We start from the raw sequence: 21,347 nt of genomic DNA, 5'->3' as shown, positions 1-21,347 counted from the left end.
ATTCAAAGAGCTTTATGGAATAAAAGAGAATTGAATTTTATTAAACAGCTATACATCTAACAGTTTTTAGTGTTTGCACAGTATATGATTATGTTAAGATAAATACCATCATCAAATATCTTTCAGCAATAATTTTTTGTTGCCACTAGTGTTTTGGGGACACTCACTTACTGATGGTCAAATTCAAATGAATTTAGTGTGTAGTTTCTGATTTTCTGACAAGTGAATTTACATTCTTCATAGAAAGTGAATCTTTTTTTTTTTTTTAATAGATGAATCTTTTCTGAAGTTCTCAAAACTGTAATTGCCCCTTATATGCTGTCTGCTTATGATTTTTAGGTCTTGTTCAGAGAGATAAATTAAATACTTAGCTAATATAATTATAGCATTCAGGAAAAACATTTTAAAAATCTGTTTATTTCCAGAAATTTCCTTTTGCTAACATTTTTTAATAATAGTTTGATTTTAAAAAATAATAATAGTTTGATAAATGTTATGTAAATATTCAGCATTTTTTTTAAATTAGGGAATTAGCCATGGCACAAACAGGACCTCATAGCATTAAAATCTATTTCTTTTTTTCAGACCTACCAAATTTTTTGGTAATTCCTCTCCAAATAGTGGTTTAACTCAGAAATTTGTGAATTTAATATCTGAAACCAAATTATTTTTAAAAAGAAGACAAAAATATAATAAAATATTTTTTAAAAGGAAGGGTTAGCATATAAAATAATCTAAAATATGTAGCTTATAGTATATTTTTTATTACTTTGTCAAAGAATTAATTAAGCCTTTAACTTTTTTGTTTTAAGAAAAACACTAGTATACCAATTGTGATTCTGGGTAAATTTTTTGAGAAGTAAGTTGTGAAACACCATTTTATCTCATTGTTTTCCTTTTAATAATCAAGCAAATAAGTAAAGAAATAAAGAAAAAAACTATAGCAGTTGTTTTCATGCATTATCATTGTAGTACATTTTATCATTTTTGTATCTTTTTTATTATTAAGCTAACAAAGCAAATAAGTGGGAATCTTCTACACTAAAATAAAATTACCTTGTTTAATCAGAGAAACGAGTCACATTCAAACATTTCTAAATTTCATTTACAAGTAATTGGTACCATTTTGAAATTTTAATCACAATGTAAGACGTTTTCCCTTTCTGATGATCTCTGTTGCTTTTAACCCTTCAGGTGTTAAGTTTGGATTTCACAAGTCATTTACAGTTAATCTGGAGATTCATGGATTCAACTCCTCTAATATTACCCAAGCCCATTTTTAGATATAACTTAAGTTCTCCAACACCTTCCCAGGGAGCTACTATGTTCTCAAGTAGAAAGAGCCCTCCAGTCACAACCAAACTCATCAGAACCATAGGAGGAACACAACTTAAGTCTAAATGAGACACCCAGCACCAACCACAATCTTACACAACATTGTAGTATAGAATTTTCTGCCTGTGATAGGGCTATGGATAGATCACTACTGGGGCACAAAAGAAGGATGTCTTTGCTATTTTATAACGAACCATATAATATTCTAATTTATGTTTGTTATTCATCTCTGTCCCCAGATAAATATTTGTCTGTTCTGTGTGCTGTATCCCAAACACCCAGAACAGTGCCTGGCACAATATCGGCACTCAATAAATGTGGTTAGGTAAATGAAAGAATGGTGTCCCTAATAGGAAGTTAATAGATATGCATAAAACTGAAAAATCAAGAAGTAGCAACACAAGAAACATATTTAGAAACTTGGAAGTAAATATCAAAATAGTGAGCTAAAGGGAAAAAAATGGTTATCTCTGGGGAAGAGAGCAGGATTGCTGATTTTTATTGTTGTTGTTGTTGTTACTAACCTGTAAAACTATATATAACTTTGAAACATATGTAATTAAAAATTAAAAATAGAGGGAAATTTTTGAGTTACCTACTAGAAATTATAAGGTCAAGATAATGACAGAAAAGATAGAAAGGGTGCTATGGATGGTTGTGAGAAATATTTGAGAGGTGAAAATGAATAGAATTTGGTGACTGGACATAAAAGACAAGGAAAAGATGAGCTTAGAATCTTTCCTGGACTTCTGATTTAGGCAGCTGGGTAGATAGCAGTCCCTTAACAGAGAAAGAAAGTGGATGGGTAAGTTTGGGGTGGAAAGATGATAGATTCTGTTTCAGACATGGGAGGACTGAGTTCCCTATGTAACAGTTAAGCTGTTTAGTACACAATTTGATATATAGGTCTAAAGCTTATGAGAAGTCTGGTCTGGAAAAAGGAGATGATATAATAATAGGTGGAAGCTGAAGCCAGGAGTGTCCCATAAAGATAATGTATATAGTGAAATAAAATGGGTCCAGGACAGAATCCTAGATAAACATTGACATTTAAGAGTAGCCCATAAGAGAGATTAGGAAGGGATAGCAGGAGACAGGAGGAAAATCATAAGAGAGGTGCCCCACAAGTAGGGCTTCAATGGATTGAGTCAGTTGTGTCAGCCGTTCTCAGGGAGGTCCAGTGAGAAGAACTGAAGAGTTCCCATTACACTTGACAATTAACTTTGCATTCATAATCTTAGTTAGAAAAGGTTCAGTAGAATACGTACACAGGTGATGAAAGGTGGGTTATAATGGGACAAAGCCTGAGGAGCAGGTGAAAATGGATACAAGGAATATAACCTCCTCTTTGAAGAATATTGGCTAAGAAAAGATTAGGGGTGGGGAGTGCAGTTTCCTGTAAATTAAAGTTTTGTTTTGTTTTGTTTTTGGCTGCACTGGGTCTTCGTTGCTGCGCACGGGCTTTCTCTAGTTGCAGCGAGTGGGGGCTACTCTTCATTGTGGTGTGGGGGCTGCTCATTGCAGTGGCTTCTCTTGTTGCACAGCATGGCCTCTAGGCACATGGGCTTCAGTAGTTGCAGCACGGGCTCAGTAGTTGTGGCATGCAGGCCCTAGTGCACGCGGGCTTCAGTAGTTGTGGCACGTGGGTTCAGTAGTTGCGGCACACGGGCTCTAGAGCACAGGCTCAGGAGTTGTGGCACACGGGCTCAGTTGCTCCGTGGGATGTGGGATCTTCCCAGACCAGGGATTGACCCGTGTCCCCCTGCATTGGCAGGCGGATTCTTAACCACTGCACCACCCAGGAAATCCCTAAGGAAGTATTTTGTTGTTTGGGGTTTTTTTAAGATAGAGATTTAGGGATATTTATAAATATAATATTAAGGAGAATGAGCTAGTTGTAGAGGATTTGTGAGAAAGAATGAATCATGGAAGTGAGGAGAGGCATACCTAAAAGTTACAGCAATACTGGTTTTAAACAGGAGAATACCTTCTTAAGACAGAGATGAAGATAACTGGGAAGAACAGTACATATGTAGGTATGTGGGGCTGGGAGCAAGGGAGCTGCATATCTGAAAACCTCTTTCTCTGAAAAGTAGTTGAAAATGATGGGGAAGGAGGTGGTAGGATAAAGCTTGAAGAGCGTGGCAAGGGTTTGAAATGACTACTGCCTGGAAGCTTAGCACACTCAGCATGAATAAGTAGAATCAAAGAGCAATGTGGGAGGTCTAACTGAGCAAGTTATTAAGTACTTACTATGTGCCAGACCCTGTGCTGTGTACTGCAGTTAAACTAGGTAACTTTATTATCTTTATTTTACAGAAGTTAAATAATTTTCCTATAGTCACACAGATAAAAGTTGGTTAGAGCTGAGACTCAAACCTAGTTGTGTCTGACCCAAGCACTTGCTCTTAACCACTTAAAAAATAAAAATAAATTATATTTATCAGGCTTCATTTCAAAATAACCATTTCAGAATTTCATAATCACACTCAAAGGACAGATTTGCATATTGAGGACATTCTAAAACTTTTCTATTGAAGTATAGTTGATTTACAATATTAAAACTTTTTTTGAGCCTGGAATTTTTAAACAAAGACAGTACCTACTTTACTTTTCTTTTAATAATGGATAACAAGCTACTTAAGAAAAAGGAAATATTCCCCATTCTTACCTCCTTTCATCAAATAAGTCACAATCTATATTACTAGTATGTTTCCTGGAAGGAATAGCAAAAAGATATTTCTCTTAAATGCATGGCAAATGCAAAATAAAATAGTGCAATCTAAAATATTAGGTAATTAGTTGAACTTAGAGTAACGGAGTAATCAAAGGGATGAAATTAATTTAAGTAGGACTTTCTAGAAGGGATGAATTTTTGAGCCATGGATTGAAAAAAAAGTAAACACAAATTGACCCCTGCTGTGGCTGGAAGTAATGATGCTTTGGGAAAATATGCAGGTCCAAGTAAAAGTCAAATAAGCAAAGTAAATTTACAAATCCAGCCTCATTTTAATGAACTGTAATGGAGTTAATTTTATTCCTTTACATGAAAATGTAGTGTACACTTCTCTCAGCAAAACAGGAAGACCAAAAAAAAAAAAAAAAAAACAGTAAGGATGATTTGAATTACATGTTTAATAAATTTGACCTAATTAAGAGAAATTTATAGTTTTAAAAATCATATATTAGACAAGAAAGACTGAAAACCAATGATACAAATTTTCCTTTCATGGAACTAAAAAAAAAAAAAAAAAAACCAATTAAACCGAAAAGAAAGTAGAAGGAAGAAAATCTTCCTAAAAAAACTAAGCACAGAAATCAATGAACGAGAAAACAAATGTATAATAAAATTATTAAAATCAAAAAAGCTGATTCTTTGGAAAGATTAACAAAATTGATGAATCTCTAGAAAGAGATCCAGAAGAAGAGAAGAGAAAACATAAATTTACTAATATCAGAAATTAAAAAGGGGACATTACTACAAATCCTACAAGCATTAAAAAGATAGCAAAGGGTATTATAAACAACTTTATGCCAGTAAATTTGAAATTTTAGTTGAATTAGACACTTTCCTAGAAAAAATAGAGTGCACTAAAACTGACATAAAGGGACTTCCCTGGTGGTGCAGTAGTTAAGAATCTGCCTGCCAATGCAGGAGACACAGGTTCGAGCCTTGGTCCGGGAAGATCCCACATGCCATGGAGCAACTAAGCCCGTGCGCCGCAACTACTGAGCCTGCGTGCCACAACTACTGAAGCCTGCACACCTAGAGCCCATGCTCCACAACAAGAGAACCCACCACAATGAGAAGCCCACATACTACAATGAAGAGTAGCCCCTGCTCACAGCAACTAGAGAAAGCCCGTGCACAGCAATGAAGACCCAATGCAGCCAAAAAAATTAAAATAAAATTTTTTTAAAAACTGACATAAGAAATAGCATTTATGAAAAACCCACAACTAACATCATACTCAATGGTGAAAAACTGAAAGCTTTCCCCCTAAGATCAGGAACAAGACAAGGATGCCCATTTTCTGGGCAGAAGACATTTCTCCAAAGAAAACATACAGACGGCCAAGAGGCACATGAAAAGATGCTCAACATCACTAATTATTAGAGAAATGCAAATCAAAGCTACAATGAGATATCACCTCACACCAGTCAGAATGGCCATCATCAAAAAGTCTATAAACAATAAATGCTGGAGAGGGTGTGGAGAAAAGGCAACCCTCCTATACTGTTGGTGGGAATGTAAATTCGTACAGCCATTGTGCAGAATAGTATGGAGGTTCCTTAAGAAACTAAAAATAGAGCCACCATAAGATCCAGCAATCCCACTCCTGGGCATATATCCAGAGAAAAACATGGTTCAAAAGGATATATGCACCCCAATGTTCATTGCAGCACTGTTTACAATAGTCACGACATGGAAGCAACCTAAATGTCCATCAACAGATGAATGAATAAGATGTGGTACATATATACAATGGAATATTACTCAGCCATTAAAAAGAATAAAATAATGCCATTTGCAGCAACATAGATGAACCTGGAGATTATCATACTAAGTGAAGTAAGTCAGAGAAAGACAAATATCATATATCACTTGTATGAAGAATCTAACAAAAAGATGAAATGAACAAAAGAGAAACATATTCACAGACTTAGAGCAGCGGTCCCCACTCTTTTTGGCACCAGGGACCAGTTTTGAGGAAGACAATTTTTCCCCAGATGGTGGGGGGAGGGGGGGCGGGGGATGGTTCAGGCAGTAATGCAAGCAATGCGGAGTGGCAGATGAAGCTTTACTCACTCGCCTGCCTCTCACCTCCTGCTGTGCAGCCCGGTTCCTAACATGCTGGGGGTTGGGGACCCCTGACTTAGAGAACAAATTTACGGTTAGCAGGGAGGAAGGATGGCGGGGAGGGATAGCATGGGAGTATGGGATTGACACGTACACACTGCTATGTTTAAAATAGATAGCCAACAAGGACCTACTGTATAGCACAGGGAACTCTGCTCAATACTCTTTAATAACAAAGAAAATGTTAGTAATGTGGCAAATAGTCAGTAGAAAATAAGCAGGATAACGGTTGGAAAGAGGAAGGGGTAGAAAATGTAACAAACATTTGGGACAAAGTAAAAAGGCCTAAACCACATTTAAATTGAGTCCAGAAAAGAAATGTTGAGAGAGAATAGGGAAGAAGCAGTAGATGAAAATTTCCCTCACAAGTTAAGGATTCAAGAAGTACAGCAAACCACAAAAAATGGGGTTTGTTTGGGGGGGGGGGTTGGCTTTTTGTAAAATGGCTGACAACCCATGACTAAGATAAAATATTACACACACACACACACACACACACACACACACACACACAGAAGTGAATTTCTTTAAATATCTGAAGTATTTGAAAACTTACGTCCACACAAAAACCAACACACAGATGTTTTAGAAAGAAGCTTTGCTCATAAATGCCAAAACTTGGTATCATCCGAGATATCCTTCACTGAGTAAATGAATAAATGAATTGTGGTCCATCCAGATAACAGAATATTATTCAGCACTGAAAGTAAATGCGCTATCAAGCCATGAAAAGACATGGAGGAATCTTAAATGCATATTTCGAAGTGAAAAGAAGCCAATTTGAAAAGGCTACGTGCTATGTGACTCTCACTATATGACATTCTGGAAAAGGCAAAACTATGGAGAAAGTTAAAAGGTCAGCGGTTGCCAGGATCTACGGGAGAGGGAGGGATGAACAGGTAGAGCACAAAGAATGTGTAGGGCAGTGAAACTATTCTGTATGTTACTATAATGGTGGATACACTCATTGTATACTAAAAAAAAAAAAAAAAAGAATCTGATTTCTCAACAGAAACAGTGAAAAAAATAAAAGCATTGATATTGATTTAAAAAAGATGCCCACTTTCACCATTACCATACAACATTGTACTAGAAGTTCTAGCCAGAGCATTTACACAAGAAAAAGAAATAGAGGGCATCCAATTAGAAAGAAAGAAGTAAAACTATCTCTTTTTGAAGATGACATGATTCTATATATAGACAATCCCATAGAATACACACACACACAAAAATCTAGAACTACTAAACAAGTTAAGCAAACTTTGAGAATACAGAATCAGCACAAAAAAATCAGTTGTATTTCTGTACACCAACAAGGAACAATCTGAAAAGGAAATAAACATTTACAATAGCATCCAAAAGAATGAAATTCCTAGGAGTAAATTTAACCAAGGAGGTGAAAGACTTGTACACTGAAAACTACAAAATATTGCTGAAATAAATTAAAGAAGACCTAAATAAATAGAAAGATTTCATGGATTGGAAGCCTTAATATATTAAGATGGCAGTATTCCTCAAAGCACTCTACAGATTCAATGCAAAGCCTATCAAAATTCTAATAACCTTTGATACAGAATTGGAAAAACTGATCCTCAATTCATTTAGAACTGCAGGGAGCCCCAAATAGCCAAAACAACACTGAAAAAGAAAAAAAGGCAGGAAGACTTGCACTTCCCAATTTCAAAACTTCCTTTAAGATACAGTAATCAAAATATGTGGTAATGGCATAAGAATGGACATATAGGGCTTCCCTGGTGGCGCAGTGGTTGAGAATCTGCCTGCCAATGCAAGGGACACGGGTTCGAGCCCGGGTCTGGGAAGACCCCACATGCCGCGGAGCAACTAGGCCTGTGAGCCACAATTACTGAGCCTGCGCGTCTGGAGCCTGTGCTCTGCAACAAGAGAGGCTGCGACAGTGAGAGGCCCACGCACCGCGATGAAGAATGGCCCCCGCTTGCCACAACTGGAGAAAGCCCTCGCACAGAAACGAAGACCCAACACAGCTAAAAATAAATAAATAAATAAATAAATTTATTTAAAAAAAGAATGGACATATAAATCAATAAAATAGAGAGTCCAGAAATAAACCCAAACATCTATGGTGAATTGATTTTTTTTTTTTTTTTGGCTTTTGTGGCTCTCCATATAGGTTTTTTTTTAATTTTATTGAAGTATAGTTGATTTACAGTGTTGTGTTAATTTTTGCTGTACAGCAAAGTGACTCAGTTATACATGTATATATTCTTTTCCATTATGGTTTATCACAGGATATTGAATATAGTTCCCTGTGCTATACAGTAGGACCTTGTTGTTTATCCATACTGTATATAATAGTTGGCATCTGCTAATCCCAAACTCCCAATACTTCCCTCCCCCACCCCACCCCCTTGGCAACATCTCTTCTCTCTATGAGTCTTTTTCTGTTTCGTAGATAAGTTCATTTGTGTTGTATTTTGGATTCCACATGTAAGTGATATATGGTATTTGTCTTTCTCTTTCTGACTTACGTCACTTAGTATGATAATCTCTAGGTCCATTCATGTTGCTGCAAATGGCATTATTTCATTCTTTTTTATAGCTGAGTAATATTCCATTGTATATATGTACCACATCTTTATCCGTTCACCTGTCGATGGACATTGAGGTTGTTTCCATGTCTTGGCTATTGTAAATAGTTCTGCTATGAACATAGGGATGCATGTATCTTTTCGAATTATCGTTTAGTCTGGGTGTATGCCCAGAAGTGGGATTGCTGGATCATATGGTAGCTCTATTTTTAGTTTTTTGAGGAACCTCCATACTGTTCTCCATAGTGGCTGCACCAATTTACATTGCCACCAACAGTGTAGGAGGGTTCCCTTTTCTCCACACCCTCTCCAGCATTTATTGTTTGCAGACTTTATGAAGACGGCCATTCTGACCATTGTAAGGTGGTACCTCATCATAGTTTTGATTTGCATTTCTCTAATAATTAGCGATGATGAGCATCTTTTCATGTGCCTATTGGCCATCTGTATGTCCTCTTTGGAGAAATGTCTGTTTAGGTCTTCTGCCCGTTTTTCAGTTGGGTTGTTTGGTTTTTTGTTACTGAGTTGTATGAGCTGTTTGTAAATTTTGGAAATTAAGCCCTTTTTGGTCACATCATTTGCAAATATTTTCTCCCAGTCTGTAAGTTGTCTTTTCAGTTTGTTCATGGTTTCCTTTACTGTGTAAAAGCTTATAAGCTTGATTAGGTCCCATTTGTTTATTTTTGCTTTTATTTCTATTGCCTTGGGAGACTCACCTAAGAAAACATTGATATGATTTATGTCAGAGAATGTTTTGCCTATGTCCTCTTCTAGGAGTTTTATGGTATCTTGTCTTATATTTAAGTCTTTAAGCCATTTTGAGTTTATTTTTGTGTATGGTGTGAGGGTGTGTTCTAAACCTCATTGATTTACATGCGGCTGTCCAACTTTCCCAACACCACTTGGTGAAGATACTGTCTTTTCCCCGTTGTATAGTCTTGCCTCCTTTGAGGAACGTTAATTGTCCATAGGTGTATGGGTTTATTTCTGGGCTCTCTATTCTGTTCCACTGATTTGTATGTCTGTTGTCATGAGAGTACCATGCTGTTTTGATTACTGTAGATTTGTAGTATTATCTGAAGTCTGGGAGGGTTATGCCTCCAGTTTTATTCTTTTTACTCAGGATTGCTTTGCAATTCTGGCTCTTTTATGGTTCCATATAAATTTTAGGATTACCTGTTCTATTTCTGTAAAAAAAAAATGTCATGGGTAGTTTGATAGGGATCACATTAAATCTGTAGCTTACTTTGGGTAGTATAGTATGGCCAATTGATTTTTCACAAGGGTGCCAGGTCCATTCAGTGGCAAAAGAATAGTCTCTTCAACAAATGGTGGATCAACTGAATAATACACGCAAAAGAATAAAATTGAACCCCTGCTTCATTTCCTATGTAAAAATTAACTCAAAAAATAGATCAGTGGGACTTCCCTGGTGGCAGTGGTTAAGAATCCGCCTGCCAATGCAGGGGACACGGGTTCGAGCCCTGGTCCAGGAAGACCCCACATGCCACAGAGCAACTAAGCCCACATGCCACAACTACTGACCCTGCACTCTAGAGCCCATGCACCACTGCTGAGCCCGGGTGCCACAGCTACTGAAGCCTGTGTGCCTAGAGCCTGTGCCCACAACAAGAGAAGCCACCACAACGAGAGACCCGTGCACTGCAACGAAGAGTAGCCCCTGCTCACCACAACTAGAGAAAAGCCCACACACAGCAATGAAAACCCAACGCAGCCAAAAATAAATTTTTTAAAAATTAAAAAAAAAAAAAAGGTCAGCGACCTAAACATGAGCTAAAACTATAAAACTCTTGAGAGAAAACAAGTAAATCTTCATGACCTCAAATTGACAAGGGAGTCTTAGATTTGACACCAAAAGCACAAACAACAAAAGAAAAAAATAGATAAATTGGACTTATAAAAATTAAAAACATTTGTGCATCAAAGAGCATTATCAAGAAAGTGAAAAAAACAGCCTACAGCATGGGAGAGAAATATTTACAAATCATATATCTGATAAGGGTTTAATATCCAGGATATATATTTTTAAAAACTCTTACAATTCAACAGCAAAAAGACAACTGAATTTGGGACTTCCCTCATGGTCCAGTGGTTAAGATTGCACCTTCCAATGCAGGGGACGTGGGTTCGATCCCTGGTCAGGGAACTAAGATCCCACATGCCATAGGGCAACTAAGCCCACGCGCTGCTACTACTGAGCACATGGGCTACAACTAGAGAGCCCACGTGCCACAACTACAGAGCCCACATGTTCTGGACCCCACACACCACAACTACAGAGCCCACACACTCTGGAACCCAAGCTCCACAACAACTGAGCCCACACACCACAACTAGAGAGAAGCCTGCATGCCGCAGCAGAGGATCCTGCATGCTGCAACTAAGACCCAACGCAGCCAAAAATAAAATAAATAAATAAATAAATATTGGGACTTCCCTGGTGGTGCAGTGGTTAAGAATCTGCCTGCTGATGCAGGGCACATGGGTTTGAGCCCTGGTCCAGGAAGATCCCACATGCCGCGGAGCAACTAAGCCTGTGCGCCACAACTACTGAGCCTGCACTGTAGAGCCTGCGAGTCACAACTACTGAGCCCTCATGCCACAACTACTGAAGCCTGCATGCCTAGAGCCTATGCTCTGCAACAAGAGAAGCCACCGCAATGAGAAGCCCGCGCACCACAACGAAGAGTAGCCCTCACTCGCTGCAACTAGAGAAAGCCCATGCACAGCAACGAAGACCCAATGCAGCCATAAATAATTAAATAAATAAATAAAAATTAAAAGAAAAGAAAAGACAACTGAATTTAAAAATAGGTAAAGGGCTTAAGTAGCCATTTCTCCAAGGAAGATATACAGACGGCCAACAAGCACATGAAAAGATGTTCAACAGCATTGGTCATTAAGGAAATGCACATTAAAACCACAATAAATGTCACAACTACTAGGATGCTGTAGTCAAAAATATGGAAAATTATGTGTTGACAAGGATGTGGAGAAATAGAAACCCTCATACATTGCTGGTGGGAATGTAAAATGGTGCAGGAACTGTGGGAAAGAGTTCATTAGTTCCTTGAAAGTTAAACATAGAATTACCATATGACCCAGAAATTTCACTCCTAGGTATATACCCAAGACAAATGAAGAGATATGTCCACAAGGAAATTTGTACAGAATGTTTATATCATTATTCATAATAGCCAGAAAGTATAAACAACCCAAATGCTCATTAATAGATAAATGGATAATCAAATTGTGGCATATACATATAGTGAAATATTATTCAGCCATTAAAAAGGAGTGAAGTACTGATACATGCTACAAATAGGCAGAGCCTCGAAAACATTATGCTAAATGAAAAACCAGACACAAAAGGGTCACATATTGTATGATTTATTTTATGTAATGTATCCATAATAGGCAAATCCATAGAGACAGAAAGCAGATTAGAGATTACCAGGGAAGGGGGGAATGGGGACCAACTACTTAATGAGTACCAGATTCTTTTTGATGAAAAAGTTTTGACACGAGTGAACTAGTGTTTGCACACCATTGTGACTGCACTAAGTGCCACTGAATTATACACTTTAAGATGGTTAATTGTATGTTATGTGAATACAAGTAAAAGAATAATAACATTTTTAACTGAGTCAAGAAGAAATATAAAATATTAATAATTATATATGTAATAATAAAAGCATTTCCACAAAGAAACTGCAAGTCAGGTAACTTCACCAGTGAATTTCTCCAAACATTTAAGGAAAAAATACCACTCTTACATGACTTTTCCAGAGAATAGAAGAGATACTTCGATGAGGCCAGATAATTTTGATTCCAAAGCCTGACAACGACATTACAAGAATGGAAATTATAGACTAATCTTTCTCATGAACAAAATATTAGTAAATAAAATTCAAGGATGTACAAAAGGGTGGTACATCACAACCAAGTGGAGTTTTATTCCAGAAATGAAGATTGTTTTAACATTTGAAAATCAATCAATACAGTATACCACATTAACAGTAAAAAGGAAAAAATGTGATGGGAAAAAAAGCACTTGACAAAAATTAATACCTATTCATGATTTTTTTAAGTCTAAAACTAGGATACAAGTGAACTTTATTTGAATCAAGGGTTATCTACAAAAAATCTAGAGAAAACATCGTATTTAGTAGTAACATAAGGACATTCACTGCCATCACTTTCATTTAATATTGGTACTGGACGTCCTAGCCAGTGCAGGAAAAAAAAAAAAAGAAGTGAAATAAAGAATAAAGAGTGAAATATGTGAAGATTTAATAGGCAGAGTTTAAACTGTTATTATTTGCAGACAAAATAATTGTGTATTTTAAAAATCCAAAAGATTCTGCAGATAAGCTGTTTAGAATTAATAAGTGAACTTAAAGTCACTAGATACAGGATCAATATTCAAAAATTGAATTTTTTTCTATGTAGTAGTAACAAAGAATTAGAACATAAAAAAATTTTAAATACCATTTATAGTAGATCAAAAATTACCAAATACCTAGGAATAAATTTAATGAAGGATATATAAGTGTTCTACATAGAAATGTGTACAGAGAAAGAAGATCTAATAAATAGAGTATGCTATATTCATAGGTTGGAAACTCAATCTTGCAAAGATGTCAGTTCTTCCCCCAATTGATCTATAAATTAAACACAGTCTCAGTCAAAGTGCCAACAGATTTTTTTGTGGAAATTGATAAGCTCATGAAATTTATATGGAAATGCAAAGGACCACGAATAGCCAAAGTAGTTAAGAACAAAGCTTAAGAACCTATACTACCAGACCCCAAGACTTTTTACAAAACTCCAGTACTTAAAACAGAGTACTATTCACCTAGCACCCAGATCTTGGTTTCTAAATATTATTCTCCAATAGAAGGAACCAAGGCTCTTTGAAAGAAGTGGTTAATTCCACAAGTGGAGCATGGAAAATACAAGATGAGCTTGTAACATCTTTTGGTGCCAGTGAGCTAGGAAATGCATGAGAAAGGATGAGGGCACGTTGAAAGGACATAAGAACCAACCTGAAGGAGGGCCTAAAAGCCTAAATCAATTTGAGCAACAAAATAAATAATGATCATATTAAATTATAACCCATAGACTAACACAAATATCCATGAGTCCATGCTGATATAAATAAATGAAGGAGAAGGGGCATCTCTTCCTTACTGAAGAATCCCAGTTAGTGTACAAGGAATTAGGGAACTACAAAACCACCACCAGGCAAACACTGCAGAATTGTTGCAAGCAAGATGGATGCTAAAATCAGTGGGCAAAAGCTTGAGAAAAAAATAGGATATTTTCATAGTTTCAATGTCTCTCCCCCAAGATACTGACCAGTTGCAAAGGAGAAAATAGTAACTTTACAGTGGAGAGACCCAGTAGACATTGCCATAACCAAGTGATCATGGTTGATATGTCAAAATACTGAAAAACAAGGAAGAACTAAGAAACTGTCACAGATTTGAAGAAACTAAGGAGACACAACTAGATGCAAGCTGGGGTCCTGGATTGGATCACAAGATAGGAAAAGAACATTAGTGAAAAAACTGGTGAAATGCAAATAAAGTCTGTTTGGTGAATACTATACGAGTATTAATATCAAAACATTAGTGTTAATTTCCTGCTTTTGATCATTGTTCTATGGTTATGTAAGATGTGAATGCTGGAAAACTGGGGAGAGAAGTATATATGAACTCTGATATTTTTTGCAACTTTCCTATTAAGATTATTTCAAAATAAAAGGTTTTTTGTGTTTTTTTTAAACTGGCATGGTATTGACACAAAATGCATTAGTTTCCCGGGGTTGCTGTAACAAAGTACCACAAGCTGGATGGCTTAAAACAACAGAAATTTATTAATCTCTCACAGTTCTGGAAGCTAGAAGTTCGAAATTAAGGTGTTGGCAGGGCCATGCTGCCTCTGAAGGCTATCTAGGGGAGGATCCTTCCTTGCCTCTTCTTAGAGGTTGTCAGCAATCCTTGATATTTTTTGGCTTGTAGCTGCATCACTTCAGTCTCTGCCTCTGTCTTCACCTGGCCTTCTTCCCTGTGTCTCTGTATATCCTCTCCTCTTCTTCTAAGGACAACAGTCATATTGGATTTATGGTCTACCCTAATCCTAATGTGACCTCATTTTAACTAATAAATAGTCTGCAAAGATGCTATTTCCAAACAAGGTTACATTCTGACGTAGCAGTTTGACATTAATTTTGAGGGGACACGATTCAACCCAGTATACAAGGATGGGCAGATAAACCAGTGGGATAAAACAGAAACTCTAGAAACAGAACCACATATTGGTCTCACTTACAGCAGATGTGCCATTGCAACACAGTGGGGAAAGAAGTGTCTCTTCAATAAAGGAGTCAAATGAAAATCTGCATGTGGATAAAAAGAACATTGACCTCTACCTCACATCATACATAAAGACTAATTTCAGATGGATCATAGACCTAAATGTGATAGGTAAAATAACAAATTATTTTCATGATACACATGAGATTATCTTCATTATCTGGGGGTCGGCAAAGATTTCTTTAACTGGACACAAAAAGAACTGACATTATTGGGAAGAGTTGATAAACTGGACTTAATTTAAATTAAAAGCTTTTGTTCATCAAAAGATAACATTAAGAGAATGAAAAGGCAAGCCATAGAGTATTGCAGTACCCAACAGAGGACTTGCATCTAAAATATTTAAAGAGCTCCTACAAATCAATAAGAAAAATATAGTCAACTCATTTTCTTAAATGGACAAAAGACTTGAACAGGCATTTCGTAAAAGAAAATATCCAAACAGGCAATAAGCATATGAAAGGGTCCTAAACATCATTTGCGAAATGCAAAATTAAAACCAAAATGAGATACCACTGAACACCCCCCAGATTGGCTAAAAATTTTTAAACTGACCCTACCAAGCTGTGGCAAAGATGTGGAACAACTAGAACTTTCATGCACTACCCATAGGAGTAAAATTTGTACAAGCACTTTGGACCAGCAATTCTACCCCTAGATACACACTCAACAGAAATGAGTCTATATGTCCACTAAAAGACATGTAGAAGAATTTGTATAGCAGCTTGATTCATAATTGCCCCAAACTAGAAGTAACCTAAATATTTGTCAACAGTGGAATGGATAAATAGTTTTATATTCATTTGTAAAATGGAACACTATATGTCAGTCAAAAATATAATCACTGCAACAACATGGATGAATTTCACAAGTAATTGTTGACTGAAAGAAGCCAACACAGGAGAGTATATACCAAATGATCCATTTATGTGAAGTTCAAAAACAAGCATAATCTACAATGATAAAAATTAGGATAGTTTTAGGGATGAATATTGATTGGGAAGAGTCATTTCAGGGATGCTGGAAATGTTCTATGTATTGATCTGGGTGATAGTTACAGTGGTGTGTATAATTTTTTTTAATACTTATCTGTATTCTTGAGGCTTTTGCACATTATTAGATGTATATTATATTGATACTTCAATTTTTTAATTAAGAAAAGTGTGATATATTAAATATTATTGAAATAAGTGGACTATTGTCAATATAAAAGAATGAGCCTTCATTAAAATATTTGAGATTTTGTTTTAATGAGATTTCACTTGAACTTATATATTTGGATAACATTCTATGGTTCACTGGTCACTTTCTCATAACATGGTAACAGATGTGTCATTTGAGTGTATTCTAGAATAAAGATTCTGGATTTTAAACCATAAATGATATAAATTAATACCAAAAAAATGCAGTTTTAAAATTTTTGTCAAATTCTTATACGGAAATCTCAGTATTGCATTTCTCATTTCTGTCTTTCAGGCTGAGACATCAAGCACACAAAGAATTTTATGCCTACAAACAGGTGAGATTTACTTAAGATTGGCTTTGATCATGTTTTTCACCAAAAAAATGCGACCTCAGGTTTCCACTCATATTTTAAACTGGGACTAGATTTACTTGTGTTCATTTTAGCATTTTGCTTGCCAATTTGCCCTACAAAATACTTCACTTTAAGTGCTCTTTTTTTTTTTTTTTTTTTTTTTTTGTCTGTGTTGGGTCTTCGTTGCTGTACGCGGGCTTTCTCTAGTTGCGGCGAGTGGGGGCTACTCCTCGTTGCAGTGCCTGAGCTTATTGTGGTGGCTTCTCTTAAGTATTACTTGAAGTTATAGAAAGTTCAAATGATAAAATAATATAACTTAACAGGGAACTTTGGCCAACATTTTGGTAAAGGGAAATGCTGTAGCTTAAAATCCTTAAAGTTACTATTATCCTAATGGAGTTCAGAGATTCCATTAAATGAAATTTTTACCTTCTTCATTAGAAGACATACTAGTTCCTCAGAGGTAACCAGCTGTATTATACTGATCTCATCTCCTCCCCTTTGTACTTTAAATGTTAGTTCACGTCACACCACTGGAAGTCCAGATACTTCAGTCATTGCTATTAACTCCTAGCCCTTTGTACTATCCCTTTGCTGATATGTTCTTTAAGGTAATAAATTTCGCTTTTCTTGAAGGCCAGTAAAATTTGTTTTTTCTTCCATGTGTCATCCATTAATGTTTTACCACTGACACCAAACAGTGGGCCTAGGTGTTCCTTAATTTTCTTTTGACCCCAAGCGTGAAATTATTTTTGTCGTCCATAGCAATTTGGGAGGGGGGGAGAGGTGGGGGGGGACAAGCTTCAGTTTATTTGGGTCTTTAATCTTGCTAACACTGATGTTACAGACCATGTCGTCATTTTAGGATTACATACCTTTTTGTCCATGTCTCTTTGAAATCTGAGCTCATTGGCGAGTTCCTTAGATGTCCACACTGATGTCCATAGGTAACCACACATGGGTCTCGTGTGGGATTCATATACAGATATGAATGTCTTAGTTTTCTTTTTTTTTTTAACATCTTTATTGGAGTATAATTGCTTTACAATGGTGTGTTAGTTTCTGCTTTATAACAAAGTGAATCAGTTATACATACACATATGTTCCCATATCTCTTCCCTCTTGCATCTCCCTCCCTCCCACCCTCCCTATCCCACCCCTCTAGGTGATCACAAAGCACCGAGCTGATCTCCCTGTGCTATGCGGCTGCTTCCCACTAGCTATCTATTTTACGTTTGGTAGTGTATATATGTCCATGCCACTCTCTCACTTTGTCACAGCTTACCCTTCTCCCTCCCCATATCCTCAAGTCCATTCTCTAGTAGGTCTGTGTCTTTATTCCCGTCTTACCACTAGGTTCTTCATGACCTTTTTTTTTTTCCCTTAGATTCCATATATATGTGTTAGCATAGTGTATTTGTTTTTCTTTCTGACTTACTTCACTCTGTATGACACACTCTAACTCCATCCACCTCACTACAAATAACTCAATTTCGTTTCTTTTTATAGCTGAGTAATATTCCATTGTATATATGTGCCACACCTTCTTTATCCATTCATCTGTCGATGGACACTTAGGTTGCTTCCATGTCCTGGCTATTGTAAATAGAGCTGCAATGAACATTGTGGTACATGACTCTTTTTGAATTATGGTTTTCTCAGGGTATATGCCCAGTACTGGGATTGTTTGGTCGTATGGTAGTTCTATTTTTAGTTTTTTGAGGATCCTCCATACTGTTCTCCATAGTGGCTGTATCAATTTACATTCCCACCAACAGTGCGAGAGTGTTCCCTTTTCTCCACACCCTCTCCAGCATTTATTGTTTCTAGATTTTTTGATGATGGCCATTCTGACCGGTGTGAGATGATATCTCATTGTAGTTTTGATTTGCATTTCGCTAATGATTAGTGATATTGAGGATTCTTTCATGTGTTTGTTGACAATCTGTATATCTTCTTTGGAGAAATGTCTATTTAGGTCTTCTGCCCATTTTTGGATTGGGTTGTTTGTTTATTTGATATTGAGCTGCATGAGCTGCTTGTAAATCTTGGAGATTAATCCTTTGTCAGTTGCTTCATTTGCAAATATTTTCTCCCATTCTGAGGGTTGTCTTTTCGTCTTGTTTATGGTTTCCTTTGCTGTGCAAAAGCTTTTAAGTTTCATTAGGTCCCATTTATTTATTTTTGTTTTTATTTCCATTTCTCTAGGAGCTGGGTCAAAAAGGATCTTGCTGTGATTTATGTCATAGAGTGTTCTGCCTATGTTTTCCTCTAAGAGTTTGATAGTGTCTGGCCTTACATTTAGGTCTTTAATCCATTTTGAGTTTATTTTTGTGTATGGTGTTAGGGAGTGTTCTAATTTCATTCTTTTACATATAGCTGTCCAGTTTTCCCAGCACCACTTATTGAAGAGGCTGTCTTTTCTCCACTGAATATGCTTGCCTCCTTTATCAAAGATAAGGTGACCATATGTGCATGGGTTTATCTCTGGGCTTTCTATCCTGTTCCATTGATCTATATTTCTGTTTTTGTGCCAGTACCATACTGTCTTGATTACTGTAGCTTTGTAGTATAGTCTGAAGTCAGGGAGCCTGATTCCTCCAGCTCCATTTTTCGTTCTCAAGATTGCTTTGGCTATTTGGGGTCTTTTGTGTTTCCATACAAATTGTGAAATTTTTTGTTCTAGTTCTGTGAAGAATGCCAGTGGTAGTCTGATAGGGATTGCATTGAATCTCTAGTTGCTTTGGGTAGTAGAGTCATTTTCACAAGGTTGATTCTTCCAATCCAAGAACACGGTATATCTCTCCATCTACTTGTATCATCTTTAATTTCTTTCATCAGTGTCTTATAATTTTCTGCATACAGGTCTTTTGTCTCCTTAGGTAGGTTTATTCCTAGATATTTTATTCTTTTTGCTGCAATGGTAAATGGGAGTGTTTTCTTAATTTCACTTTCAGAGTTTTCATCATTAGTGTATAGGAATGCAAGAGATTTCTGTGCATTAATTTTGTATCCTGCTACTTTACCAAATTCATTGATTAGCTCTAGTAGTTTTCTGGTAGCATCTTTAGGATTCTCTATGTCTAGTATCATGTCATCTGCAAACAGTGACAGCTTTACTTCTTCTTTTCCGATTTGGATTCCTTTTATTTCTTTTTCTTCTCTGATTGCTGTGGCTAAAACTTCCCAAACTATGTTGAATAATAGTGGTGAGAGTGGACATCCTTGTATTGTTCCTGATCTTAGTGGAAATGGTTTCAGTTTTTCACCGTTGAGGACGATGCTGGCTGTGGGTTTGTCATATATGGCCTTTATTATGTTGAGGAAAGTTCCTTCTATGCCTACTTTCTGCAGGGCTTTTATCATAAATGGGTGTTGAATTTTGTCGAAAGCTTTCTCTGCATCTATTGAGATGATCATATGGTTTTTCTCCTTCAATTTGTTAATATGGTGTATCACGTTGATTGATTTGCGTATATTGAAGAATTCTTGCATTCCTGGAATAAACCCCACTTGATCATGGTGTATGATCCTTTTAATGTGCTGTTGGATTCTGTTTGCTAGTATTTTGTTGAGGATTTTTGCATCTATGTTCATCAGTGATATTGGCTTGTAGTTTTCTTTCTTTGTGACATCTTTGTCTGGTTTTGGTATCAGGGTGATGGTGGCCTCATAGAATGAGGTGGAGAGTGTTCCTCCCTCTGCAATATTTTGGAAGAGTTTGAGAAGGATAGGTGTTAGCTCCTCTCTAAATGTTTGATAGAATTCGCCTGTGAAGCCATTTGGTCCTGGGCTTTTGTTTGTTGGAAGATTTTTAATCACAGTTTCAATTTCAGTGCTTGTGATTGGTCTGTTCATATTTTCTATTTCTTCCTGGTTCAGTCTCGGCAGGTTGTGCATTTCTAAGAATTTGTCCATTTCTTCCAGGTTGTCCATTTTATTGGCATAGAGTTGCTTGTAGTAGTCAATTAGGATGCTTTGTATTTCTGCGGTGTCTGTTGTAACTTCTCCTTTTTCATTTCTAGTTTTATTGATTTGTCCTCTCCCTCTTTTTCTTGATGAGTCTGGCTAATGGTTTATCAATTTTATCTTCTCAAAGAACCAGCTTTTAGTTTTATTGATCTTTGCTATCATTTCCTTCACTTCTTTTTCATTTATTTCTGATCTGATCTTTATGATTTCTTTCCTTCTGCTAACTTTGGTGTTTTTTTGTTCTTCTTTCTCTAATTGCTTTAGGTGCAAGGTTACGTTCTTTATTTGAGATGTTTCCTGTTTCATAACGTAGGATTGTATTGCTATAAACTTCCCTTTTAGAACTGCTTTTGCTGCATCCCATAGGTTTTGGGTCGTCGTGTCTCCATTGTCATTTGTTTCTAGGTTTTTTGATTTCCCCTTTGATTTCTTCAGTGATCACTTCGTTATTAAGTAGTGTATTGTTTAGCCTCCATGTGTTTGTATTTTTTACAGATCTTTTCCTGTAATTGATATCTAGTCTCATAGCATTGTGGTCAGAAAAGATACTTGATACGATTTCAATTTTCTTAAATTTACCAAGGCTTGATTTGTGACCCAAGATATGATCTATCCTGGAGAATGTTCCATTAGCACTTGAGAAAAATGTGTATTCTGTTGTCTTGGGGTGGAAT

At 36.5% G+C, this 21,347-nt stretch overlaps 1 protein-coding gene across 6 annotated transcripts in view; it reads left to right on the top strand.

The window, feature by feature from the left end:
• RNF24 (ring finger protein 24) overlaps window positions 1-21,347 on the top strand; it is a 139,368-nt gene that overhangs the window by 94,599 nt on the left and 23,422 nt on the right. For all 6 annotated transcript variants that reach the window (XM_082359214.1, XM_082359216.1, XM_082359215.1 and 3 more), the window contains one exon: window positions 16,641-16,683. In XM_082359214.1, coding sequence (XP_082215340.1) covers window positions 16,641-16,683 — 43 coding nt within the window. The remainder of the gene's footprint in view (window positions 1-16,640; window positions 16,684-21,347) is intronic.

Source organism: Balaenoptera borealis (assembly GCF_965194805.1).
Source record: "Balaenoptera borealis genome assembly, chromosome: 16".
Lineage (NCBI taxonomy): Eukaryota > Metazoa > Chordata > Mammalia > Artiodactyla > Balaenopteridae > Balaenoptera > Balaenoptera borealis.
The sequence above is the reverse complement of the archived record's forward strand: the minus strand, read 5'-3'. Positions and strand labels throughout refer to the sequence as shown.